The 27,009-nt window shown below is 42.3% G+C and overlaps 2 protein-coding genes across 5 annotated transcripts; one reads left to right on the top strand and one right to left on the bottom strand.

The window, feature by feature from the left end:
* Nucleotides 1-1,714: 1,714 nt before the first annotated feature.
* Nucleotides 1,715-17,732, bottom strand: FBXO15 (F-box protein 15). Of its 4 annotated transcripts, XM_079982946.1 has the most exons (11): nucleotides 17,335-17,427; nucleotides 16,318-16,438; nucleotides 16,129-16,236; nucleotides 14,859-14,963; nucleotides 13,334-13,576; nucleotides 12,341-12,550; nucleotides 10,035-10,164; nucleotides 8,973-9,052; nucleotides 5,368-5,513; nucleotides 2,818-2,942; nucleotides 1,715-2,159 (listed from the first exon to the last, which is right to left on the bottom strand). In XM_079982946.1, exons 3-11 carry the CDS (start codon nucleotides 16,230-16,232, stop codon nucleotides 1,890-1,892), a joined length of 1,413 nt encoding a protein of 470 aa, XP_079839072.1. In that variant the 5' UTR covers nucleotides 16,233-16,236; nucleotides 16,318-16,438; nucleotides 17,335-17,427; the 3' UTR covers nucleotides 1,715-1,889. The 4 variants fall into 4 exon arrangements, with proteins under 4 accessions (XP_079839072.1, XP_079839070.1, XP_079839073.1 ...); XM_079982944.1 differs by lacking the exon at nucleotides 16,318-16,438 and having other exon boundaries at nucleotides 17,339-17,732; XM_079982947.1 differs by lacking the exon at nucleotides 16,318-16,438 and having other exon boundaries at nucleotides 17,422-17,540.
* A 956-nt stretch (nucleotides 17,733-18,688) lies between these two features.
* On the top strand, nucleotides 18,689-25,693 carry TIMM21 (translocase of inner mitochondrial membrane 21). Its single transcript, XM_079983009.1, has 6 exons — nucleotides 18,689-19,276; nucleotides 23,982-24,044; nucleotides 24,151-24,248; nucleotides 24,739-24,812; nucleotides 25,019-25,124; nucleotides 25,217-25,693. The coding sequence occupies exons 1-6, from the start codon at nucleotides 18,976-18,978 to the stop codon at nucleotides 25,307-25,309; spliced, it is 735 nt and encodes a 244-aa protein (XP_079839135.1). The 5' UTR covers nucleotides 18,689-18,975; the 3' UTR covers nucleotides 25,310-25,693.
* Nucleotides 25,694-27,009: the final 1,316 nt, after the last annotated feature.

The raw sequence follows: 27,009 nt of genomic DNA, 5'->3' as shown, positions 1-27,009 counted from the left end.
CAGCCATAATGGTTGTAGTAGACCTGTTAACCAAGATGTGCCACTTTATAGCATGCTCACATGCGGTCACGGCAGAAGAGACAGCCAAGTTGTTTGTAGAACACATTTTTAGGTTGCATGGCGCCCCCTTGAGGGTGGTCTCAGACCGAGGGAAACAATTTACGTCCAGGTTCTGGAGGAAGCTCATGAGCTTACTGCACGCAGAGGTTAATTTTTTGACTGCCCGACACCCAGAAACCAACGGGCAGGCGGAAAGAGCAAACAGTATCCTCCAACAATACTTGAGGTGTTATGTCAATGACAGAGAAAATGATTGGGTAGAAAAGTTGGCTCTTTCAGAATTGCCTACAATAATGCGGAGAATGTGTCCACAGGGATGAGTCCCTTTTTGGCCAACTATGGGTGTCATCCCAGGGCATTTCCAGGGGAAGGAGGGGAAAGATGGAGCGTCCCGGCAGCAGAACATTTTGTAGAAGAGATGGAAGCGATCCATCGTCAGCTCCAACTCAACCTAGAAAGGGCCAAAGAAGAATACAAGAAGCAGGCAGACAGGAACAGAAGGGAAGGTGAAACCATAAGGGTGGGGGACCAGGTGTGGCTATCGACCCAAGGGTTGCCGTTCAAAGGGGGTTGTAAGAAATTGAGACCCAAAAGATTGGGACCATTTGAAGTCATACAACAGGTCAATCCAGTGGCGTTCAAACTCAGGTTACCGAACCACATGAAACTACACCCAGTATTCCACAGGTCATTACTGTCACCGTACGGGGGGGACGTGAAGGGGAGGTCACACAGGGACCAGTCATAGAAGAAAGGGAATGCAACAGCCACGTGGCGGAAATCATTGACTCCAGGTGGAAGGGTAACCAGGTGGAGTATTTGGTGGCTTGGGAAGGGGAACCAGAGTCAGAAAACACCTGGGTAACTGCAGAGGAAGTCAATGACGAGGTTTTAATAGAAACGTTTCATCAACGGTTCCCAAGGAAACCTCAGTCTGTAACGAGGTTCCGGAGGGAACACTTTGGCACCACCAACGAGGAAGAAGAGTTCGAAGGGTTCCCAGAATCGGAGCTGGAAGAAGGAGTAGACTCCGAGGAGGAGGAGTACTCGGGGACAAGGGACGGCAACCGGTGGAGGGAAGTGTTCGAGTCTTCGGAGGATGAGGGAGGTTCTTTCCGGGGTTTCGCACCCTCACCGCCCGTGGAGGAAGAGGCAGGAGGGGGTGAAGGGGGCCCTGGAGGGGAGGTGGATGTCAGGGAACTGCCATCAGGAGGGCAGGTGGTGGAAGGGCTCACGGAGGTTAGGAGAGACTCGGTAGCAGAGGAGGGAACCAGCAGGGGGAGAGAAGGAGCTCCAAGGGAAAGTGAGTCGGAGGGATGGCTCAGAGAGACTTCCAGCGAAAACAGTGGGGAAGTTTCAGGACCTCCTATAGGGACACCCACCCCTCGCCGGAAACTGTCGCGCCGAGAATCCCGAAGACGCGTTTCCGTTAAGGAGCTTCTATGTTGGAAGCGTTTCCGCAAACGCCCACTGTCGGATTCTGCCAGCGATTGAGGGAGTCATGTTCAAGGGGCTCCGCTATAGACAGAGCTTTGATAACCAAGCCAAACTCTGAGGGACTAAGCTTTACGCACAAGCAGCTCATCATCCCATCACAGATATGTTCCCTTATCTAACAAGAATGCTTAATTTCTGCAGGAACACACATAGTCTATTCAAAGACAAAGTAATTTATTTTACATGTTTACAGAAAATAAACTATTCTTTTTAATTCACACAGCTAACATAAGAGTTTTTGTTACATGTAAATTATGGTACATATTTTTAGAGACAGGTAAAATTCAAAATAATCATCTTCATGTAAAGCAACTCTGTTTAAAAAACTAAATTCAGTAATTTGTACCAAACCAGCTATTAACTTTCTCGGTGCTCAAATAAAGGACCAGATTGATTATACAGTATTCATTTGTTTCTTCCATCCACACCAGCTCCATATGTACTTTTCCAGTCAAATCCATGTAATTCAAATAATAACTGGGTCCCAAATACTGATAGAGACCGGATGACTTGGGAGATAGCACCATATTGACTGGAGCACTAAAACACCAATATGGTTTTTGTGAATCGTCCAGAAGGGTCACATCCATAATGAAACAATTCTAAAGCATGCAATAGACAACGAGAAGGGGAAAAAGTAGAAAGAAAATCAGTCTCCATACTCTGCACATGATACCAATAACACAATGATTATTCATTCAAAGGTGCATCTACAAAATCCTTATTCCCACAGAGCTATAGCTGGCTTTTGTTGCTACACAGAATATAGCAGACAGAATTAGCTGTAAAATAGTCCTTCTAACACAAAATCCTAATAACCCAGATACACTTCAATTAATTAAGTGTGACAAAATTAAGGTAGGTCATCTTTATCTCCTTTGATTGTATAACAGCCAAGGTCAAAGACTTGTATTTTTAAAACAGCAATATTTTTAAGGTGTGGCTGTGGCAATCATGTTATTGTCCTATTGTTTTTGTTTATAGTTATCAACAAAACAGCACAGAAGATATTTACATCTTCCTTCTGAATCACATCATAAATCAGCAGCAGCGAACTCAATAAGGCCTAATTTCCCATTAAGCAGATGTGTAGAGGCTACACAAAGGTGTCACCAAAAACAAAACTAGCAGTATTTGCTAGACCAATGATTAACTTCTAAAAATATCCCTCAACCCCAATCTACCACATTACGGATCCCTAAATTCCTTTACCAGCTTTCCCTTCTCTCTCTCTTTCCACCCCCCTCCCCCGCATTTTACCTGAACATTGCCTTCAAAAACACCTGTCATCCAAGATAAGCCAATGTTTCCAACAAGAGGTAGATGTTGGGCCGTTTTTTTGTAACTTATCACAGTAAACCTCAGATATCCATTTCTAATGTAATCTGTAACAATCAGCAAGCCATAAAAAGATACCTCATATCAGATTAACAGTAAGTGGAACATTCTTCACTCTCCTCTAAATAAGATTTATGTCATCTATGAATACAAGATCCAAAATGAGTCACAGCCAGTCCACCAGACAGCTTTCTGATTGTGACATGGACATAGAGGTTAAAAGTGTATAACTTAAGACAACACTAACAGCATACTCATGATCACAATACCTCAAGAACCACCTTTCCCAAAATAAACCTACCAAGACCCTCTGATCATCATCTGAGGCCCTTCTTTGTGTACACCTCCACAAGAAGCCCGGAGGGTGGCAACATGAGAACAGGCCTTTTCTGTGTCCCCCCCCCCCCCCATTTTTGGAATGCTCTCCTCAGGGAGGCTCTCCTGGCACCATCATTAAATATTTCCTCTATAACCAGGCTTCTGGCCTTTAGTATCTGTAGTCTTTTAGAAGTGGGTGAGATGTTTTTAATGTATTTCTTTTTTCCTCTTGGTTTTAATGTATCTATATTTGGGTTTTTTGTCTGCCTGTTTGGTTGGTTGTCCATTGCTTTGGGTTGCCTAGGGCAAGATAAAGCGTCTAACACATTCAAATTACTGTTAACAACAACAACAACAATGTGTTGTTGTTATTACTCCAACTATTAACACTGTAAAGGTCAGGGATGCTCAAGATGATGTCCTGAGGCCTGAAAGATTCCTAAGGCACTATGGCTGCTAAACTGATCAAACTGTATTATGCAATCTTCTACATTTATTTTCTACCCCTTTGCTAATAATCTTTACACTGCTCATCTTTTAATGGCCTCCGGACATATTAAATGCTCTTAGATAGCAAGTTGAACAAGAAATTCCACTAATCACCCCTCTTCACTATGAAAACTGACCATTTATGTCCACTTCAGTTTCTTTATCAATTCATCTACAGTACTGATTTTCCAAGAAGATGATTTTTGTGCTATAGCTATTAAAATTGTTAATAACCTTTGATGAGGGTCTATGTCAAAAGTTTTCAGAAGTTAATCTGCATAATAATCAGCTGATTCATCCTTACCCAAAATATTTCTTATTATAAATATCAGTATTGATACTTCCACAGTGTTTCAGGTTCATCTGCATATTTGGCTGACATGTTATATTCTAAGATGTAACCTTATCTTTTAGGTTATTGCCAACCTCAGAATTACATGACTAAGTGGAAACACAATGAAACTGTGCGGTATGAAACATTCCTGTTCTGTTTTCCGTTCTTTTATGTCCTCTCCTCCTCAGGCTCTATTATTTACTTCACCACCAGTCAGATAGCCGCAAAGAAAGTTCAATTTTCACTGGGCTGCTTTGGGAGTTATTTCCAACCCTAGGTTGCACCCTCCAGCACTATTTTGTATGTCTGAAAACCTGAAAGTTTCTGCAAGCCTACTGATGCTTCCATCTTGTGCATGTATGATGCCATTTTGGCTACATAAAAGATTCATTATCACAAAACTGAATTTGCCGTAAGTAGATATGAGAATATAAAATGTCAAAATATAGAGTTAACTGTGTCTCCTGCCTATTATATTTCCTTCAGTCTAGCCCCAATGCACTGGTCACCATTTTCTGATACCTGAGCAATTGGAACAGAACAATATTCTGCTTGATGAGGGATCATGAGAAGAAAGGAAACAGTATCTAAAACAGGCTTCCTCAACCTCGGCCCTCCAGATGTTTTTGGCCTACAACTCCCATTATCCCTAGCTAGCAGGACCAGTGGTCAGGGATGATGGGAATTGTAGTCTCAAAAACATCTGGAGGGCCAAAGTTGAGGAAGCCTTATCTAAAATAATGGTGTGGTATCAGACATTGAGATCTCCACTCAGCTTCTCTCTACTGAGAAAGGCACAGTCAGTAGTTCTAGAAAATAATTTATTTGACGAACACTTGGCCTATCCTTCCTACTTATTAGATACATGCAGCAAACAACTAAGGAATTTTAAATTGTTAATGTGCAATGGTCAAGAAGGTTTCCTGCAAGGCCAATCAAAAGTTCCAATAAAATCAATCAAGGGGTAGAGGTCAGCTAAGAAGCCATTGTGTAAAACAAAAATAGTTAACTGCTACTATCAAATGAGCAGTACCTGGCCAAAGTCACATCTATCATAACCATGTCCCTTCCTATTCATGTCCCTTCCTGTCCATGTCCCTTCCTGTTCGCCCCCAGGGAACAGCCAGAGAAATCTACAACTCCTGCCTTGGGCAGGGATCCCCTTGGCTTCCCCAGGCAGCTGCAATCTTGCTCCACTCAGACCAAGAAGAGACAATGTGTCCAGGTTGGAGGGGGGGGGGGATAATTACAGAGAAGGATCATTCTTGTGATTAGGAACACATACTAAAATTAGATCAACAGAAACCATCTTAAGGATGCCTTCAAAGTACCTTTTTTACAAAACAAACTACGAAATGTGCCACACATGTAAGTATTTCCTCTGCTGTGTAAGTCAATGTGCAGCTGATAGCCATGCATGCCATATTCTGGGTCAATATCATCCAAGATAGCCTTATCTGGGGCTGCAGCATATCTCCTGAAACAAAGAATAGGAAAGAAATAAGTCATAGTGTATAAAAATATGTTAAGAAAACATAAAACAAAATGCTTGTTGTGAATTTCTTCCCGTTTTTCATAGCTACTTTCAGCTTCAAATATTCCTACTCAGGCTGTGTTGTCATCTGAGCAGCCTTTAGAAATTAGCACATTTAAGCAGCCTTGATTTAAACATATTTGTAAGTGAATTTCTCTGGCAGTTTTCAATGATGTTTGAACTGGATAACAAGATCCCAGTAACACAGATTAATTTCTAAAATACTTTTCCTTGTGAAATCAGCTTCAAAATGCATATGGTGTTATCCCATGTACTGTCATCTTGGTTTTGCTTGAATATCTGTTACAGTAGTTTGGTCGTTCTTGTATTCAATTCTAGTACACACTAAACTGTAAAGCAGCAGGAAGAGAAGACAACATATTCTCTGTGGAGGGTCACTTGTCCTTAAATATGGAGAACAGCTTCTATTTACCCCTGCTGATTTATATGTGGAAGGGTTCCTGTTTTACTCCCACTCCCAACACAAAACCTTCTAATAGCTGCCACCATATAGCTATACTTAAACTATAACCCGGTAGTCGTTATGCTTTATACATTGTACAAAACCAGCCAGGTATGCTTTTAAGTAAATAAAAACCAAGATGTTCTTTCTGTATAAACTATAAAGGGAAAATAAGGTTTTATAAATGACAGTTGCTTGCAAATACATACACTTACATAAGACTGACTTGGAAAGAATAGGTCCCATCCCTATCAAACTTAATACCCTTAGTCACTCAGTTCTCTCCACTGCCAGGTACAGAGGACTTATGCTGGTTTGCTATGAGCCGGGCATGCAAGCAGTTCTCTCTCTGGTCAGCTCCAGAAGCAACTTGCTGAATTCTCTCTCTCTGTTAACAACCAAACCTCTCTGCCAATCTTCAGCTTAAGCCATTGATTCAGCTCTACTGTGGGAGACTATACTTCCAGGCTTTCTTTAGCCTCAATAGCCCATCTTCCATTTGTCTCAGCTCTAGACTTCAGATTTCTCTCCCAGCCGCTTCTTCTGGTTCACAGTCTCAGTCAGTTTCACTATTTCTAAACAGTGATAGGACTGGCCTTTGTATGTTGCAGCCAGCCTACTTGTCAATCAATCAGATTTGAGTGACATAGAATTCTGTGTCTTCAGACCACTTTTCAGGTCCAATGAGTGACCTAGAATTTCTACCCAGTAAGCCAACCAGAAGTGAAATTTTACAATCCTCTCAGTATAAAAAGAACCCAGCTTTTCTCAGACCAGTCTTACACAATTAACTGCCAGCCACCAACAAACAATCATTATTTCAAACTTAACCTTTCACATAGCCCCAAATAATACATTATATATTAAACAAACACATTCTAAAAGGTGATTTCTTCAAATCCTCTGCCAAAATAAAAGGGAAAACACTTCTAGAAAATGGGAGAACTGAGTATATAAAACTCAACTCTATAATCATTTATACCGTATTTTTCGCTCTATAACACGCACCTGACCATAACACGCACATCGTTTTTAGAGGAGGAAAACAAGGGAAAAAACATTCTGAATGAAACAGTGGATGTATCATTTTTGGGCTTCATGCTGTGGCCACAGACATGTGATCTGATGGTGAATTTGGGGTGACCCAATGCAAAGATCCTGAGAATCCCTGTGGATCCATGCTTTGTAACCACGTTTTTGCACCATTGCAGCCCCAGGCAACAGTGGGTGCGTGATTTTTTTGGTGCAGGCTGTAGCCATGGACATGCTATGTGATTTGATGGTGAATTTGGGGTGACCCAATGCAAAGATCCTGAGAATCCCTGTGGATCCATGCTTTGTAACCACATTTTTGCACCATTGCAGCCCCAGGCAACAGTGGGTGCGTGATTTTTTTGGTGCAGGCTGTAGCCATGGACATGCTATGTGATCTGATGGTGAATTTGGGGTGACCCAATGCAAAGATCCTGAGGATCCCTGTGGATCCATGCTTTTTAACCATGTTTTTGCACCATTGCAGCCCCAGGCAACAGTGGGTGCGTGATTTTTTTGGTGCAGGCTGTAGCCATGGACATGCTATGTGATCTGATGGTGAATTTGGGGTGACCCAGTGCAAAGATCCTGAGAATCCCTGTGGATCCATGCTTTGTAACCACGTTTTTGCACCATTGCAGCCCCAGGCAACAGTGGGTGCGTGATTTTTTTGGTGCAGGCTGTAGCCATGGACATGCTATGTGATCTGATGGTGAATTTGGGGTGACCCAGTGCAAAGATCCTGAGAATCCCTGTGGATCCATGCTTTGTAACCACGTTTTTGCACCATTGCAGCCCTAGGCAACAGTGGGTGCGTGATTTTTTTGGTGCAGGCTGTAGCCATGGTCATGCTATGTGATTTGATGGTGAATTTGGGGTGACCCAATGCAAAGATCCTGAGGATCCATGTGGATCCATGCTTTTTAACCACGTTTTTGCACCATTGCAGCCCCAGGCAACAGTGGGTGCGTAATTTGGGGGGGGCAGGCTGTAGCCATGGACATGCTATGTGATCTGATGGTGAATTTGGGGTGACCCAATGCAAAGATCCTGAGGATCCATGTGGATCTATGCTTTGTAACCACATTTTAAGCGGGGAGCGAAGGAAAAACAAAGAAGGGACATGAGAGGGGTGTGCAGAGAAGCAGCTGGCTAAGAATGCAGGAGAGGGATTTAACGGAGGGAGGAAAGAAAGGCAAAAGTTTTCCCCCACCAAAGCCAGCCATCTCTCTCTCTCTCTCTCTCTCTCTCTCTCTCTCTCTCCCCCTCCCTCCCTCCCTCCCTCCCTCTCTCTCCCCCCTCTCTCTCCCTCCCCCCCTCTCTCTCACTTCCCCCCTCTCTCTCCCTCTCCCCCAGCAGCACCCGAGCACAGAGAGGAATTCCCCTCTGCTTGCCTGGAGGGGAGGGGCTTTCCCTGCTCTTTGTTCCGTTTCAGCAAACACAGCAACGAAACAGAGGAGGATGAGCAGTAAGACCCTGAGGCAGAATGCAGGAAAGCAGCCGCTTCCTCTTTTCAGTTTTCCCTTCTCCGTGAAGTGCTGCGATTTGATTTTTGCCTGATTTTTCGACTCCAGGGACCACACATTCACTCTATAACACGCACAGACATTTCCCCTTCCTTTTTAGGAGAAACAATCTGCGTGTTATAGAGGGGAAAATACGGTAATTAAAGGTATCAGGCAAATGTTTAATGGAACCTCAATAATTTAAGTAATTTAATTAAACATTTTATATGCACCATTAAAGCCACAGATTGTTGTGCTTTGTAAGTCAATTATTGGGCACTGCCCAACATAATTCACATTCTTGTTGAAAAGGAATCATATTTAAGGGAAGTTATGTTTCAAGAGAACTTAAGTCGTAGAGCTACACTCAGCATCCATAAGACAACTAAAATTGGCACTTACACTGTGGCAGAGCCAAGGGTGCTTCTTTCAATGAGCTGATGATAATGAAGACATGCCATAACGAAAGCAATTTCACTTTTCTAAAAAGTTAATTATAGAGAACATATATTTTCAGCATGAAGTATTTAATTTTCCAAAAGGATTTTTGAAGAGTAAAATCCATTTAAGCTCATAGAAAGACTTGTCCTACTCCAGATTATAACCATGTATCACTGGCATTTTAATATACTATTTTTATAACTTAAAAGCAACAGACTACAATTCATGTCAATTGCTGTACACAGTTCCCATCTATTATTTAAACGCCCGAACAGGCTACAAAAGGAGCCTTTGAAGGATGCAAAGTGTCATAATAACATAACCTGGCTGGATTAGGCCAAAGGCCCATCTGGTCCAGCATCCTGTTCTCACAGTGGTCCAGCAGATTTGTGGGGAAGTCCACAAATAGGAATCGAGTGCAACAGCACTCTCCCCTCTGGTGATAGTCCTTTTTTTGGTACTCAAAAAGAAAATTAGAATTAAAAATAGGAAAATACTAGAGTTCTTTGTGTTAATAAACTGGAAATCTGATCCAAAATCCACTGCCTTAATAAATGGAACTCTATGAAATCCTGATTAAGAAAATTAAAAATATACCTTTCCAGAATTATTCTACAATGGCAAAGTAAAACTAGGAAGGGCAAGCAGCTTTGTTCAACCCCAGTATAAGGAAACATGTTGTCCCTGAATTCCTTGTACTTCTAGAAGTAATTCCATCTACCATAACACAATCTTCATACACCTTTCAGCAGCAGCCACATTGTATAATTTATCAGTACATTTTGGAGTAGCCATACTATTAACCAAATAACAGATAAAGAAGGCAGAAAATAAAGAAATGAATAATCTTAAAACAAAGCCTTAACAGCTAATTAGCATATGGAATAAGAAACTTGAAACTAGTTTAGGTTTTATGACCTGCAGTATTGTTTTCATCTTGTAAAGGGGGATATGTAAGTTTACATATAAGAAAACAAAATAAGAGCCACTGCAGAAAGCATCTTATTGGGGGAGTAATCTTACCTTCCAAACTCCCACCAAGAGTCCTTGATCAAAACAGTAAAGTTCAACAAGGGCATCACAGCCAATCATCTTTGCATTTTCTGTCAGGTTAGCCAGATCATATTCAGAAATTAAAGAACGTTGCAAAGGCCTTTCAAGAGACATCGAGTTAGTTAAGAAAAGAACAGGTATTGTTAATATGAAAGTTTGATTAGTTTTGTCTTTTCCAAAACGCTGACAATCAACTAAAAAGCTATTGCACATAACTTGTTTTTGGAACAAATTATAAGAACAATACTGCAACTATTACTGAAGGGGTTTCCAACTTCCCCTTTGTTGGGTGTCAACTCCTGTCCCCTCCAGCTTCAAAGTCTAAGGCAGGGTTGTCCAACCTATGGCCTCCCAATGTTGCTGGACTACATCTTTCCTCAGCCACAGGCATTGCCGATAATCAAGGGAGATATAATCCAACAACATCCGAAGGGCGACAGGTTAGCCATTTTCTGTGCTTGTTTTCTTATTGCACAAGCAATGTGTACATGGAGGACATGAGGAGCACTGGAATCAATCACCGTCTGATGCCAAATCCATGTGTCAGGGGTTCAGGAGCAGAAGCACAGGGAAGAGGGGAGACGGAGAACGAAGGGGAAGAATCTGAGGGCAACGTAGGAGAAGATGACAGTGGCCCGAGAGATTCCATGAGCCTCTCCAGCGAATTGGAAGATTCACAGAAGGGGGCGCCGGTGGCCAGGGCAAGGGGGGTCCCCAAGGGGGACGCCCCAGAAGCAAGGGGCCAGCGGGGACTCCCAGAGCAGCAGTTGGAAATCAGGACCAGCTTCCCCACCAGAGCATAGTGGGGGGGAAGAGTCACAGGTATCGGGAGTAGCGTCTCCCCCAGCAGGGAGAGGAGAGGAGTCAGGGCTGACCACGCCTCCATCGGAGAGTCAGACAACGGAGGGTATCCCGGAAGAGGGAAGCAGTGACAGAAGTAGTGTAACGGTCAGGAGGAAGGTCACTGGGTTGGCGCGAGAGGCAAGTTCAAATGTACAGGAGCGTGGGACAGCAGAGAATGAGGATTGGGAACCGGGTCCTAAAGCCCGCCGGAGGCAGGGGGAGGAGCTAAGCGACTCAGCGTCTGAGGAGTCCAGAAAGGGGAATGCCCCAGCGGGCAGGAGGACCCAGAGGAGAAGAGAGCAGCGGAAAAGGTGGAGCAGGGCTAGGATCTTAAACTGGTGTAAGAGGGGAGGAGATTCAGACGGGACTTCGCCAATCTAGGGTTTAAGATGTAGGGCTGCGCGCTGCGGCTTTAAAATGGAAATTGAACTTCAATAAAGACTTTTGTACATTACGACAGCCTAGCGTTGGTCCTCTGTGAGCTGGGACCTAGAGGCAGCTCTGACACCATGGATCCAGATATCTCCTAAGCAAGCAATAATAAGCAATCACCATACTGCTATGATAAATAGCTGTATGCATACATCTCTTTGCCTTCTGTGTTAGATATGTTAGTCCAGAACACACTGCATATGGAACTTAACATGACCCTGGACTGTATTACTGTCTGCTACTACATCACAATTGACTGTCACTGGTTGGTAACTGATTTGCAAAGTACAGTGCGGTGGTAAATGTCCTTCTACTACAAGCAGTGGAAAATAAGAATTCTAAAAAAATTGAAAACAAATTATTCATCAGGAAGCTTCAGAATCATAGAATCATAGAGTTGGTCTCTTCCAACTCTATGATTCTATGATTCTATGATTCTATTCTATGACAAGGGCCATCGAGTCCAACCCCCTGCCAAGCAAGAAACACCATCAGAGCACTCCTGACATATGGTTGTCAAGCCTCTGCTTAAAGACCTCCAAAGAAGGAGACTCCACCACACTCCTTGGCAGCAAATTCCACTGTCGAACAGCTCTTACTGTCAGGAAGTTCTTCCTAATGTTTAGGTGGAATCTTCTTTCTTGTAGTTTGGAACCATTGCTCCGTGTCCACTTCTCTGGAGCAGCAGAAAACAACCTTTCTCCCTCCTCTATGTGACATCCTTTTATATATTTGAACATGGCTATCATATCACCCCTTAACCTCCTCTTCTCCAGGCTAAACATGCCCAGCTCCCTTAGCCATTCCTCATAAGGCATTGTTTCCAGGCCTTTGACCATTTTGGTTGCCCTCCTCTGGACACGTTCCAGCTCAATATGCTAAGAACACAAGTTGGGTGGCAATCCTAGCCCCCATTATCCAGAAGTAAGATCCACTGAATTCAACAGGACTTACTTCTGAGTAGATGTGGTGAGGATTGCACAATTAAAGAATTAACTTACCTATTCTTAGGATGAACTTCGCTGTCACTCAGAAGTATAGGTGTCACTCCAAATATCTGCAAACCTGACAAAGTGTCTAAACAAGGCCACTTTAAATAATTCCAATACACAGTAACAGATGTCTCATTATAAGAGATGTCTGTCTGTTCCAGCACATGTTGCTTTCCATTTCTGTCCTTTAGTATGACCATCCATTTTAAACCAGAAATCCTGTTATTGGGAAAGCAAAAGGCAGAGTGCAAAGTTTAAGGTAACAATCCTAAGCAAGCCCGGCATCAGTTAAACTGGTGTAAAGTACAACAGATCCAAACTCCACAGCAAGGCTACTGCTGGCTAACCAGTCTATAAAATACTGTTGGTGTTACACTACCCTGTTAGCTGGTTTAATTTACACTGGGCTGTCAGGTCACATGACCAAGGTGGGTGAGCTTAGGATCGAGCCTCAATCCTCTCTGTTTAGTCCACCAGGCATGTCTCAGCTGGAGGGTCCTAGCTAAGCCAGGATGGGAGGGATATGTCAGTATATCTCTGGCTGTGCCGAGGATGATGGAGTTAAGTCAGTGTAGCCTGGCTGTACTGGGAACCTCCTGACTCATCCAGAGAGCTTCTGGATCTGCTCATCGCAGTTGACCTTGCTGTAGGATTGCTCCCTTAGAGTGTCACTTCTACATACAGATAAAGAACATTAAAATTAATTATAATCAAAATGCTTGGAATTTCATAGAAGAGAGCCACATTTCCCCCTTTGTTTCTAAAACAGAACCTATTTGTTTTCTCCAAAACATGCTCTACAAACAAAATCCAAAGCTAACAATATTATCTATATTCTTTCAATTTTATTAACTTCCTACCCGGTAACTAAATATTAATCATAGTATCAATTTTACATATATTTATCAAATGATCCATTTTTTTCTTCCTTTACTCACAAAGAAAATAGTCATTAAAATATTTAAAATGTCCATGTATTACACATTATATAAAACTGCTCACTTGATAGCTTCTTTGGTTTTCAGTGGAAGGCCAGTACAGGCATTTATTGGCTTCAGAAGCTGAATCAGATCAGCTTTGCCAGCAGCTTTTTTTTTCATGATGTACTCTTTCTTCCAATATCCTAACTCCCTATCTTGCAACTCTGGAAGATTCAGAGAGACAGCTGATTCCTGGGCAGATTCAGTCCTCCATTTTTTTCTTTTAGGCAGAAAAGACTTAGAATATATTTTGAACCAGATTGTACTGGAGAAAAATACAACATAAAATAACATAAGAATCACTGAAATATTTAAAGAGCATGCTGTTCTGAGATAATGTTTAAGCCATCATTAAGTATCAGGAGGCAGATTCTATCTTCTACCAAAAAAATGCCAACACTTTGAATGATCTTAATGTAGCTGAACTGCTACAAATTTTGTTAATTAGCACTCATGATCCAGCTTTATGTCATTCTCTATTAATGTTAGACTAAAATTAACACTAAAATTGACTATTGGATGATAAGCGCACAACATTATTTATTCATAGACTCAATTTTTATCCCACCATCCTTCAAAACAAGTCTCAGGACAGTCATCAACAATTGAAAAGCTAACAAACACAATCAATATAATCAATATTAAAAGAGCATAAATGACTACAAATTATTTATGATTGTTCTGGATTCCTTAGAATAAGATATTAGGTGACCACCTAAGAAACTAAATTAAAAACCCCAACAGTTTCTTAACAAATTATATCAAAGGGAATCCCCCGTGTCTTCTGCCAGCCAATCCAACATCAAACAACATTACTTTCATAGCAGCACCTGTAAAAAGGCCCAAGTGCCTAAGGAGGTTTGTATTTTGAATTGTACCCAGAACAACTTGGGAGCCACTAAGATCCAAATGGCACATACATAATCACTGTTAAGTATAACCTCCCTGCACACCCAGTGGCCAAGAATTACTAAGGCATTTTTTTCTGATGCACGGAGGGGAAATAAATGCCTAAAAAGCAGTTAAGCATCTGATATTTATAGACCTAACGAAAGTTTACTGGCATACACACGTGTCCTTGTTTACTATTATACTTTTATTCACTTATTATCCTTAATCCTTTTTCAAACCACATCCTCAAGGCCAATGATGGGAAGGGGGAGTACTACAGTATACAGAAAATATATACAAAATATTATGAGCATGTAAATGTGTAGTATTTATTTACAATATTTATATACCATATTTCTACCATAACAGTTCTCAAAACAGTAGATGAAGCAGAGGTGTTTCTGATGCAGGGCAGCACTTGCTTTATTCCCCAAACTGGGGCAAATCACATTCAGACTGATTCAAACTGCCGCATAGCTTAATAACACTATATAAGCTCTTTCATGTAAACTGCTGTAACGATGAGAAAAAATTAGTACAGTACGTTGTACTTGCTTGCTTTCTCCCAATGATCAAACATAAAGGGATAATATAAATTAGATTATAATGACTGCTGTCATGTTAAAAACCTCTGGCTATATTTTACTGTCCCTTACTTGTCATTGGACAGATGATAAAAACTTTTATTCACACAGCCAGTACACAGCAGTGACTCTGCATTCAGGTAGGATAATATCTTCAGTAGTATCTCTGATGGCATTCTGGAGGATGAAGATGAAAAAGTGATGCAGTTATTTGAGTGGAAGAAACATGCAGCAGCATATATCAGAATGAAATCTATCCCTGCTTCATAAATCTGGAACACAAAAATCTGTCTACGTGAATACAAAAGCAGAAATAACCTGTAGAATTCCATCATTACACACAAACATAATATGAAGAAGGTAAATGTAATTTAGGGCACAATGGGCATCTCTCACTCATTTAAAGGAACTTAAGTGGAAAAACTTTTCATTCTAGTGATAGAATCAGTGTCACTCCTGCTTGCACACAGAAGTCCAGAAGAGTTTTAGCAGGTGGAAATATATACCAACAGTTCACGACATGGATCAGCACTGTTCCATGGAAGGTGTCTATGTCAGTGCAGAAAAGGTCCCTATTGTGTGAGGGGAAATATGACAAGCACACTAGCTCTAACTCTATGGTGTCTATCCCTGTCAACCTCCCCAAGTTGGAGGCAAACATCTGTAACACAGAGTCTGTTCTATTAATATAGGCTTCCTCACATGAACTCAGGGTTATAAATTATATAGGGGACCTACTTGAGTAGAAAAGGCTCCTCACCCCAGAAGTTATCCCTCCAATTCATGTAGGGTGATAGGGATGCTCATCCCCACTGTCTCTCATCATGTTATAAACTAAAACACTTGACTAGGTCTCAGCTGTCTGCATCATGTAGCACCGATCCACACTGTACATAGGATGACCAATTTCATTTCATACATTATGACTACTACACTGAGCCTCAACCACACATATAGGTTTCTCAGCAGCTTCCACATTTCTACCCTCATTTATGAAGTGGTACAAGCCTGATTGTTATTATGAAAATATATGATTCGTTATTAGGGATGACACTGCCATGAGCTGTTCAGATACACAAAATTAATTTAGCATTTTCAATGTACAATCACCAAAAGAATTCAGTTTACCTTCAGGGTCATGTGAAAGAATCTGTGGTTACACACCAAGACATGTTTACAATTAAACCAGTTCTTGAAATCTTGAAATGTCCAGCTAAGTATTTAAAAGATAAATACTTGTCTACAATCCTAAGCATGCTTGCTAGAGAATAAGTACAACCGAATTCAGTGAGATTTACATACAAGGTAAGCATGCATCTGTAAAGCATCAAGAGTATGTTACCTGTCAAAATCAATTGCAGAATTTGACTTGATACTAGTAGACCTCGTACACATCCTATGAGTGTGTGTCTTTTTGAGTTGCATGGCTGCTGGGTAATCCGACATAGCACTATAAAAAACAACACATATTATCATCATCATCATCAGGGGCGGGAATCTTAGGCCCAAGGTCAAATGTGATCCTCCAAACCTCTCTCTCAGGTCTTTAGTCCCAGGCCACAGTTCTCACCAGCCCAATTTCATGCCCTCCATGAGTGATTTTGGCCAGGCTGGGATGCATCCTTGAACTGTACTGTGATGATGCCACTTGCCTGCCTGGATGGAAAGATTCGATGGGTGTATATGCAAATCTAACTTTTAGATAGAAAGTCGCATACTATCCAAAGGTAAAAATCACCTGTTGCTCCACTCACTTTTACCTCTGTCCACTCCCACCACTGGGTCCCCAGAAGATTGCCAGCGAGGGGAATACAGCCCAATAAGCTTGCAAAATTATTTGTTTGCTGTTGTTCGTTGGGTTTTTCATGTTCTTGCCCTCTTATACTCTTATAAATCCCACCAAGTTAAATGAGTCTTCCTCCCAAACGAGTACAGGATTGTGGCCCAAGGTTTGCAACACTTGAAAAAGTGTTAAGTATAGGCTGTTTAACGTTTTCTCTACCATCTTTCTTTTTTATTGTAATTATGTTGTCGTGCTGGTGTTGTTCAGCATGGTTTTGGTCTGAAAACCAACCCAGGAGTATTTATGGATGAGTCGCTACATCATATTACAGTGGTACCTTGGTTTACAACCATAATCCGTTTCAGAGGTCTGTTTGTAAACCAAAACAGGTTGTAACCCAAGGTGCGCTTTTGCCAATGGGGCCTCCAAAAAAAATTTGTTCGTAATCCAAAACAATGGGTTGTAATCCAAAAAAAGGTTGCAAAAAAAAGGTTGCAAACTTCCAGGTTTGACGTGTTTGTAATCCAAAACATATGCAAACCAAGGTACCACTGTACTACAATTCCTCCTAAAAAAGGAGTCAAATTCAAGAATGAAACAGCAACACTACCAATCAGCTTAAAAGGGACACATAATGGGCACATAACAAGCAGAAAAACAGGTAAGCGCCCCCTCAAAAACACACACACACACACACACACACACACACTTTTCCATTGACATAAAGACTTAGGCTGTATATTCTGTGAGAGAAAGCGAGTAAACCTGCCTAAAACTGTGAGACTCAAGAAAGGCACCGGGGGATCTGGGTTTAGGGCGTTCAAACAAGACGCCCCGTGATCCCCCACCCACCCCAGCGGTAGCGCCTGAAGGAGCGACTAAGAATGGCGACCGCGAGTCGACGCCGGGAGAAGGGATGGCGTCGGACAACGGGCGCGAAACCCCTAAGCTGTGCTGCCTCAGAATCCAACCGCGTCCTGTCGCCATGGCGACGTCCGTCGAAACAGGGCGGGGGGTGGGATGGTCCTTCGCTACCGCCCAGTCAAGGCCGCGAGCGCGTCTGCAAAGAACGCGACGAAGCCGAACAAAAAGTAGCCCCGGGCAGAATTCTTCCGCCGGCGCTCCTGAATTTATTCCCCACAAGCAGCTTCCTTCCCACACTTGGGTCAATGTAGAGTATCTAAGGGGCGGGTCGTGGCGAGACGGACGCGCGTAGGGCGGGGTCGCCTGTTGCCAAAATAAAGGAGAAGGCCGGAGACGCGTTCTTTGCTGCTTTTGTCCTGGGGGCGGGGAGAGTTGGCCGATAGGGCTGATCCTGATCTATCCCAATTCCCAATGCACGTTTCCTCAGAAGTTTAATGGCCCCACTCCCAAGTAAACGTGCACAGACAACCAAATTTACTGGTAACCTCAATCTTTAGGAAATCCCGTGCATGTTTTCTCGGAAGCAAGCCCCACACTGTGCCCTCATGGGGCTTTGCTTGCGTGTTGTCAAAACGTGCAAAGGATGGCATCCTTACAGCGCAATCCCGTAAGACCCAGCTAGATTATTTCCTGTTGCCTGGGAGTTAAACCCCGTTGAATTCAGTAGAACTGATTTATTAGATCAATGTATAGGATTGCTAGCTTTCCTTATGCCGGGCACAGTTTGGGGGGGGGGGGCATTCTGCCACGTGAGCGAGCATCCGCAGCCCAAATGCAGGTTTGCTTCTTGCACACGAAAGCTGCGCCATTCTGAGTTGACGGTAGTGCACGCGTCTTTCTTGCAGACGTCTGCACACATAATGCTTGCACACCACGAGTCTGACCTTCCCAGATGGCGGGCTAGTGGCTATTTGAAGATAGCCCTATGAAGTTTTACAGAACCTGCTTAGAGGGCAAATAATTATTTCTGAGCAATGCATGCAGCATGAACCTAACCTTTTATTTATTATGCAAACGATAAAGGGTGGACTGGTCCCAGAGCACGTACGCTCAACATACAGTAGAGACAGACGCTTTCGGGAAGGAGGAGGCTTCCGGCAATGTAGTTCTGAGCAGCGAGGCTAGGCGCGAGGCGCTTTGCATTGTGGTAGTTGTAGTACTTTACCGGAGTAGTCGGGCAGCTCTGCTACCCTGCAAACTACAGTTCCCAGAGGGCTTTGCAAACGCAATGGCGGGGCAAATAGCTGCCATCAGCGGGTGAAAGGGGTCGTGTCTCCCTTGGGCTTGTTAAAAGTGCATCAACAGGTAAAAGCCCGACGGAAAGATTTGGGTAAGATGTATCTTTCTAACGGTATGGCTATTTTGCATCGAGAGGAAACTGAGGGACGATGAATCCGATCCTTTACACAGGACGGGAGCATATTTAGTGTATGATAGACCTTGTATTTGGGGTTCTAGAGTGAAGCCTTGCTTCGCCTCGCTATGCTTTCTTTCATGCGAGGAATCCCCTGCAGTGGCAAGCTCCTGGGGTCCTGCGCGAAGTGGGGGCTCCTTGCACAGCATAGGAAGGCGCTTCTAAGGACTTGCGTGTGCATCAGGCTCGGGCAAGGGTCGAGAGCCGAGCGATCCGCCCCGCGCCCGGATGCAGCATTTGCGAGCCCAAAGCGACACATCTGGACTCCCGAAGGGGCCCGGAGAGCTGGGAGAACTGAAAACAGCGGCAGGCAAGTGTCTGTGCAAAGAGGCCAGAAAGAAGAAGCATCGCTGTCAGCTGCTCAGAAAGGTAAGGAACGGGAGGCTCCAGCAACTGCCAAGATTACTTGGCAAGTAAAATTCGTTTCCCAAACTACTGCAGTTCTCCAACTTTTTAGGTATATCTGCATATATATATATATAGACGTGTTTCTGTTGAACCTAGTGGTGTTTTTTCAGTCCATAACCTGAAATATTCTGCAAAACTTGCACTGCTGTCCTAACCCTACTTACCTGGGAGTCAGCCGCCATTGAATTCAGCAGATGTTGCATCTGAGTAGACTTAGCTAGGATTGTACAGTACTGCTCAAAGAATTGTAGAGTTGGAAGAGACCACAAGGGTCATCTAGACAACTCCCTGCAAAGCAGGAATATTTTGCCCAATGTGGGGCTTGAACCCACAACCAAGAGATCAAGAGATGTTCTACTGGGATCTCAGATTATTTGGGGATTTGTTTCTGAGACAATGTTCGGCAGTTGTTTGACTGGAGGCCCTTTATGAATGGGACAGGCAGAGTGAGACTGCCTTGTGCAACTGATTTTGGCTATCATGGAAAGGCAGCAAAGTGTTATTTTATTATTATTGTATTTTTACATTTAAGGGAGAGATGCTTGTAAGCGTTTTGTCTCATATGACCCAATAACTTGATTAGCCTTGGATACCATACCATGCACCTTGGTTTGGGACGGGGGCACCATTTGCTGTTCTGCCTCAGGGAGCAAAGTGTCTTGGGACAACCCTGAGTGTGGTACAATATCATTAGCTGTGTTTGATTTATAATAGAGGTTGCTCAGCACTCAGATTTGTGTGGAAGTGGGATTTTCTGCTTCAGGAGTCCTTTCACCAAGCTGGCTGTGATTGCTTCCTAGTGAGCGGGTGTCTGTGCATGCTCTAAGACCATGGTGGGCTGATTGCAGTATTATGTGGTCTACACATGTTTTTTTTCTGGAATCCCTGTGATCCACAAGTTTTTTTTACATTTACAAAGCTAGAGTGTGTTCCCAAGATCTATTGACAATTAGCACACAACAAATCAAGTGATCTTGAATATGTGCTTAAGAAGCACAACATAAGAAGTGCGTTGGTGGATCATAGCAAGGCCCACTAGTCCAGAACTCTTTTCAAGAACCCCAGAATTATGGAATCTTCATCAGAACTTATAACTCATAAATGTACAAGATCCTATGTCAGTTATTCGTGCCATATGGATGAACAGTCCTTCTCGGGCATACAAAGCTTCCTAACCTGCTGCACCATAGCCGATAATTTTTTGCCACTGGCAAGCCAGGGAGTGATTATTTATTTACATACTGGGTTTAGTGTCCTTGCAGCTATTTCTCTTTCCAAAAAATAAGTTATTCTGTGAAAACACCTAGACATTCAAGCAGTTGCAAATCATTGTGGTTTGAATGCCACCAACAGCGTTCAGAACTAGTGCACAGATAATGCTCTTCAGGCATTCTGATTATTTGTTAATATGGGAAGGGAGTTCTAAAATGAGTGGCGAGCCTCAGGGACGGATTTAGGGGAGCGCAATTGTTTCGGTTGCAGTGGGCACGGAGACTTGGGGGTGCCGCAACTATGATTTAGAATAGAGCACAAGAGGCAGGGGGTGCCAAATTTTGGCATCGCACAGGGAACCGCTGAAATTTGAGACCCCAGGGTCCGCCACTGGGAGCCTCCATGACGGCAGGAGGTTCCCCAGTTCATAGTGTCACTCCTGGTGAGCAAATGGAATGGCAATAGGGGCAGCAGTGCTAGCACACTTATCCCTACAAATAGACTCTTATATGCTGGATGTTCAGTTAGCACCTAATTAGAATGTGTGACCCAGGGACGCAGGTGGCGCTGTGGGTTAAACCACAGAGCCTAGGACTTGCCGATCAGAAGGTCGGCGGTTTGAATATCCGCGACGGGGTGAGCTCCCGTTGCTCGGTCCCTGCTCCTGCCAACCTAGCAGTTTGAAAGCACGTCAAAGTGCAAGTAGATAAATAGGTACCGCTCCAGCGGGAAGGTAAACGGCGTTTCCGTGCGCTGCTCTGGTTCGCCAGAAGCAGCTTAGTCATGCTGGCCACATGACCCGGAAGCTGTACACTGGCTCCCTCGGCCAATAAAGCGAGATGAGCGCCGCAACCCCAGAGTCGGCCACGACTGGACCTAATGGTCAGGGGTCCCTTTACCTTTACCTAGAATGTGTGACAGGACTATGGCTTGGGCCTCATGAGTTCCTCAGGCAGCAATCTTATGCAGAGTTTCCTGTGCAAAGCCTTTGATTTCAAAGGATTCCATGCCTAACTCTTCACAGAACCTTCCTGTAAATATCAGTGTATTTGTTCTACCATTTAAATACATTGTGCTCACTGCATTATTTATATGTTTGGAGTTTTTAATGTTATGCATAAAGCACTTCATTGATCATTTTTACATTTTTATGGGTTTCCCATTCAACCATAAGAACAATAATCTATTTTGTAAGGCATTTCATAAAAATTAAAAGCCTGGCTGGATTTAATGAACGAAGGCATAAAATTGGCTGCTATATATGCAATTGGCTATAGCATTTATTTAAAAAAATAACTGTTTTGGAAGATTTCTCCACAATCTTTATTCAACTTTAGCTTAGCATGTGAAAGGTTGAGTGGTGGGAGACCATTGAAGCTGGAGACAGGTTAGAATTGGGTCCTTGACTAGTCCAAAAGGATTTGGTCCAATATTGATTAAAGTATGGCTGAAGTATTTTTAATGACTTTACATCATGAGTACAACAGTCATAGACTGTTGGTGTTTGAAACCAGCAGAGAATCGGTGGTGAGAGAACAAGTTGGCCCAATGCCCCTGAGCATGAAGCAACGCAAATTGGATCAAAAACAAATGTTGTAAACACTGTATCCACTCTAGTAATTCTCAAGTTCTGCACTGGAGCTCTCTGCTGAGCTGTGCGAGTACTGCTCGAGAATGAAAGTGAAATAATTTGTTGCTTATTTTATTAAAATATGTATATATCACTTGTCCATTGTTTTTTTCCCCCAATAATATTTATTCAAATTTTAAAAGGTTACAAAGTAAAACATAACATATAAAAACAAAACATATCCAAGAAAAAAAATAAAAATAGGAAAATAAAAAAGCAAAAACATCTAACAAGGAAAAAAGAATACAAATCCAAAAAACAAAAAGAAAACAAAAGAACAAATTAAACCTTAAAATAACTCCCTTTCTTAACTTAACTCCTTGACCTCCTCACATCTCCCCTCTTTGTATTTTAATTCATATAGATATTTCAGCAAATCCTTATATCTTATCTTGTTATACTGTAATTTCCCATTCTTTCTTTCACCAATTAACCATCCACTTTTACTTTATTTAATCTTATTTCTCATTAAAACTTATATATCTGAACTTATTCTTGAAACGTTTCCCCTAGGGTCAGAAAAAATTCCATTCCACGATTTTCCCATCTCTCATTAGAAGAAAAAGACAAATCGTAATATATACATTTTAAATTCCCAATTTTCTTTCACCAACTCCCCTCCCCGGTTTAGGCCTCTAGCAATAGTTCCATCAATCTCGGAAAACCATCAACCCGGAGATCTTAAGTCTGAGGCTCTTAAATCTCTTTCATGTCCCCTCTGCCAGTCTTTTTGGTAGTCTTTGGTATTAAAGAACAGATCTTGGGGAAGCTCCAACCCATCGGTAGTCATATTCCTTCTTAGCAGGTATGCCAGACTTCCGTAGTTAAAAGTAGGGCCTATAGGATATTCCAAATCTTGTTTCACCACTTGTCCATTGTTAAAAGCTGTTTAAATAATAATTATAATAAATTAAATATGTGTTGCATAAATAATAACTCTCAATCAGTACTAAAAAGCCACTGAAAGTCTTGTGAAATCTAGCCTAAATAGACCTTGTGAAAGCAAAACCTGTTCAGCTAACCTGTGGCCCTCCAAGATGTTGTGGGGCTACAGTTCCCATCATCTCTTACCATTGGCTATGCAGGCTGATGCTGAGGGGAGTTGGAGTCAAACAACATATTGGGAGGGGGGGCACAGGTTAAACACCCTGGCTGTTCCTTGAAAGCAAACCATCACTAAATTTCCCATGGAAAGAGCGGGAATGAGGACTTTAGGGGTTAGAAGAGATGTAAAATCCTTTTAATGTTCCATTATTCTGAAAGCAAAAGCTGTTTTGACTCAGTCTTTTATCTGTCTCAATTTTAGAGGAAGCATTTAGGAGCTTTGGATCTATGTGCATAAGACATTGAGGTCTTAGAATTGTAGAATTGGAAGGGACCCTGAGGATATCTAGTCCCCGGGGTCCCTCTATGATTCTATGTTTTTCTGCTTCAACAATATTTCATTATGTTCCTATCATTTTATGTCATTGTATTTTGTGTAAATTATTAAAAAAATTAAATAGAACATTTTCTATTTACAAAAAAAAATTAAATAGCTATCTTTCTACCAGTTGGGGGAGGGGCATGGACGCAGCCAGGATTTTTGTTAGGGGGCAGAACCTCAGATTTGTATTGATTTGTATTGGTTTTTACTTACTGGGGGCAGCTGCCCCTCTTGGCTACGCCCATGAGGGGGGCACAGGAAGGAAACAAGGTTGGAAGAGGGCCACGGTTGGAAAAAGATTGAAAAACCTTGCTCTAACCAACAGAGCTATAGGAGACTGATAATGTATAACTACCGTTTCGTAATTTTTATTTTTTTGGTCTTGTTTTCTCTTTCAGTGAAAGAAGCTGGGCGAGATTTCACCTACTTAATAGTGGTTGTGATCGGCATCAGTGTCACAGGTTGTTGAGACAGGGGAAAACATATTCCTCACTGTTTTAATTGCTGACCACTTCAGCAGAAAGGTTCATAGTTCAACTACATTTTATTTTTCCTCTTCCATTTCAGGTGGTTTATTCTATGTGATTTTTAAGGAGCTGTTCTCTTCCTCCAGCCCCAGTAAAATCTATGGAGATGCCCTGGAGAAATGCAGAGCTCACCCTGAGGTTTGTTTTCACGTCTTGAATGTTCTACTTACCACAGAGCCCTAGCACATTACAGAGAATTCTGAGGCATCTTCTGAGGGGCAATCACTCACTTTGCATTGGGTACTGACTAGCCCATGCACCGCTGCCCTGTATTAACTGGAAATGCTTCTTAGAACATTTCTAACATTTCCTGCTGCTGCATGCTTCAGGGAAAGATCAGTGATGGTGGGTGAGCTTTCAGTGTATCATAAGAGTTGGGTGGGGTCTTGTAGGCCATCCACTCTTAGCTGAGCCCAGAAAATCTGGCACTAGACCATTCCCAGCAGACGGCTGTGCAGCTTCTGCTTGAAGATTTCCAGAGAGAGAGAGAGAGAGAGAGACCGCCACCTCTCTAGGTAATGTGTTGAAGAAGGTTGTATAGTATTACTGATTGAACTGAGGGAACTGTGCACCTAGTGTTTGATAGAAGATGAACTACTAAGCACCCTATCCTGTCCTTGCTAATTAGGTAATAGGTGTTTTTGGTGAACCCATAAAAGGTTACGGTGAAGCAACGCGCCGCGGGAGAAGACAACTGGTCAGGTAACTGTGAATCATCGCTTACAGAAGCACCAGCTCTCTTTTGCTAACATTCTCTGTGGATTGTTACTTACTCTGTTCATCTCACTTGACACGTGTCATATTCACTTGTCTTGCCAAGAAGGTAAAAGGGAAAATACCTTGGGGCCTAGACTAGCAGCCTGAATTTAAGGCCTACAGCAAAACCTTTCCTCTCTTTTTTTTCTTAGCCACATTGAGTATGTAAAAGATGGGCTGAAATACATGCGCCTAAAGTTTTACATTGAGGGCTCAGAAAAAGGAAAGCAGGGAACAGTTCATCTGGAAGTGAAAGAGGTATGACAGCCTCTGTGACCTACATCAACCATAATCTTAATGCTTAGGTTAGTGTGTGCAAGGAAATTAATTCCCACCCCCTCTCTTTGCAGAATCCAGAAAGTGGAAAATACGAGTATCGTTACATATTTGTGGATATTGAGGTCTACCCTAGAAGAACCATAATAGTTGAAGACAACAGATAGAGAAACAACTGAAGTGACCTTTCATTGCAGTTCGTGATACTGTAGTTTACAAAAATGGGAGTAATGAAGAAAAAGTTGTCTGAAAGGTCATTTTGCATCCTCACAACATACCCGTGTGAAGGCAGTGGAGCCACTGAGGTTATATGTAATTCTGCCGGGTAAATACTGGAAGTAGGTAATCATTGTTGTTAATAGAAAATGCAAACTGGGTTGACGCAGTTAATATAAACTGGCAGCCAGCTGTGGCAGCAGCAAATATGATTTAGCAAAGATTGTTTGTGGTGAATCACAGTTTTATACACGCAGTCTTCTCAGGATGAATTTTCTTTGGATTTGGATTTCATGCAAGTGCTACAATAAAGAAGACATACAAAACATACAGAATATCTTTGTCCTTTTGTGCACAGAGTTCACATACATAAAAAGGTGTGTGGCTTCTGTTTCTATATTGTTTACAGACTGTAAGGCAGAATGTCACAGATTATAAATTGTTTCCTAGTAGGATCTAAGGCTCCTCTGAATGTTCTACTTTGAATCTTGGGGTTGAAAGGAATACCTCTCTGTTGTGAAAAATGTTGCCTTTTTTTAGGCATGGACGCTGCTGTAGTTTGGTTGCTTTGCCATCACGTTGCTGCCACTCCCACCCCCCTTTTTTATTGCTGCATCATCTTCCTCAATCACATCAGCAATACCATTAGGTCAGGTATCATTTAATAGTCAAGCTGACATCAGAACTATCCGTAGCCAGCTAGATTTCATTGGCTCTTGGATTGGTTGTGATCACAGTCAGTCAGGGAACACATAGTGCACAGGATGACATCACAGCTCGATGCAGTCAGTTGGACTTGGCTTATATGCTGATGTCACTGAGAGGAAGAGCCAGAACATGTTCACCCATTCTTAATGCAGCCACCAAATAAACTCCACATGTTTTGATATGGCTGAAAATGTTAGCAAAAACCATTCCAAACTTCAGCTCAGTCCTAGCAGGGTCTGTTCTGTTCTCCTTTCCTTTGAAAGCTGGGGAACAAATTGCAGTATCCAACAAGCTTGGTATGTTTCTCTGTTTGGCTAAAGGTAAATAATATTGCCATCTAGTGGGCTTTTTGACAGATTGCATCACATAAGCCTTTTCTAGCTCATCGTTCATTTAACATAAAATGCACTGTATTACAAGTATTCATCAAATCTTGATAGTGAATGAGTTGAGTTACTGACCAACTAGGGTGATATCCGTCTCAGTCATTAGGTATCACCCTTTGATTTTTATAATAGCATTCAAATCACATGCCATTCAGGTTTATGCTTTGGAATATGTAATGCTATATAATACCATAAGGTTCTATGGATTAAATTCCCCATTTTGTTAATTGAATGAAGTCAGTAGGCATGACTTAATGCCTATTGACCATGCTGAGAAGACTCAGATGCATACAATAAAATGTCAACAATTTAGAATACTAGATCATCTTTATAATACTCCAAACGCCATTGAATTTTGCCTGCACATATCCCCTTCTTGTTGTGTTTTCCAAATTTAAGCTCCACATTAACTAATATAATTGCTGTTTGTTCTATCTTGCCTGATGTCTCATTTACAAAGGCGGTGAGACCCTGAAATGGATATCAGTGTTGGTGGAAGATTCCCCAGGACTCTCATGTAAACTGTTCTTCCTTTTTCTGCTATGTTGAAATGAGCT

The sequence above is a fragment of the Podarcis cretensis genome (genome assembly GCF_951804945.1).
Source record: "Podarcis cretensis genome assembly, chromosome: 7".
Taxonomy (NCBI): Eukaryota; Metazoa; Chordata; class Lepidosauria; order Squamata; family Lacertidae; genus Podarcis; species Podarcis cretensis.
This window is presented reverse-complemented; position numbering and strand designations above follow the sequence as displayed.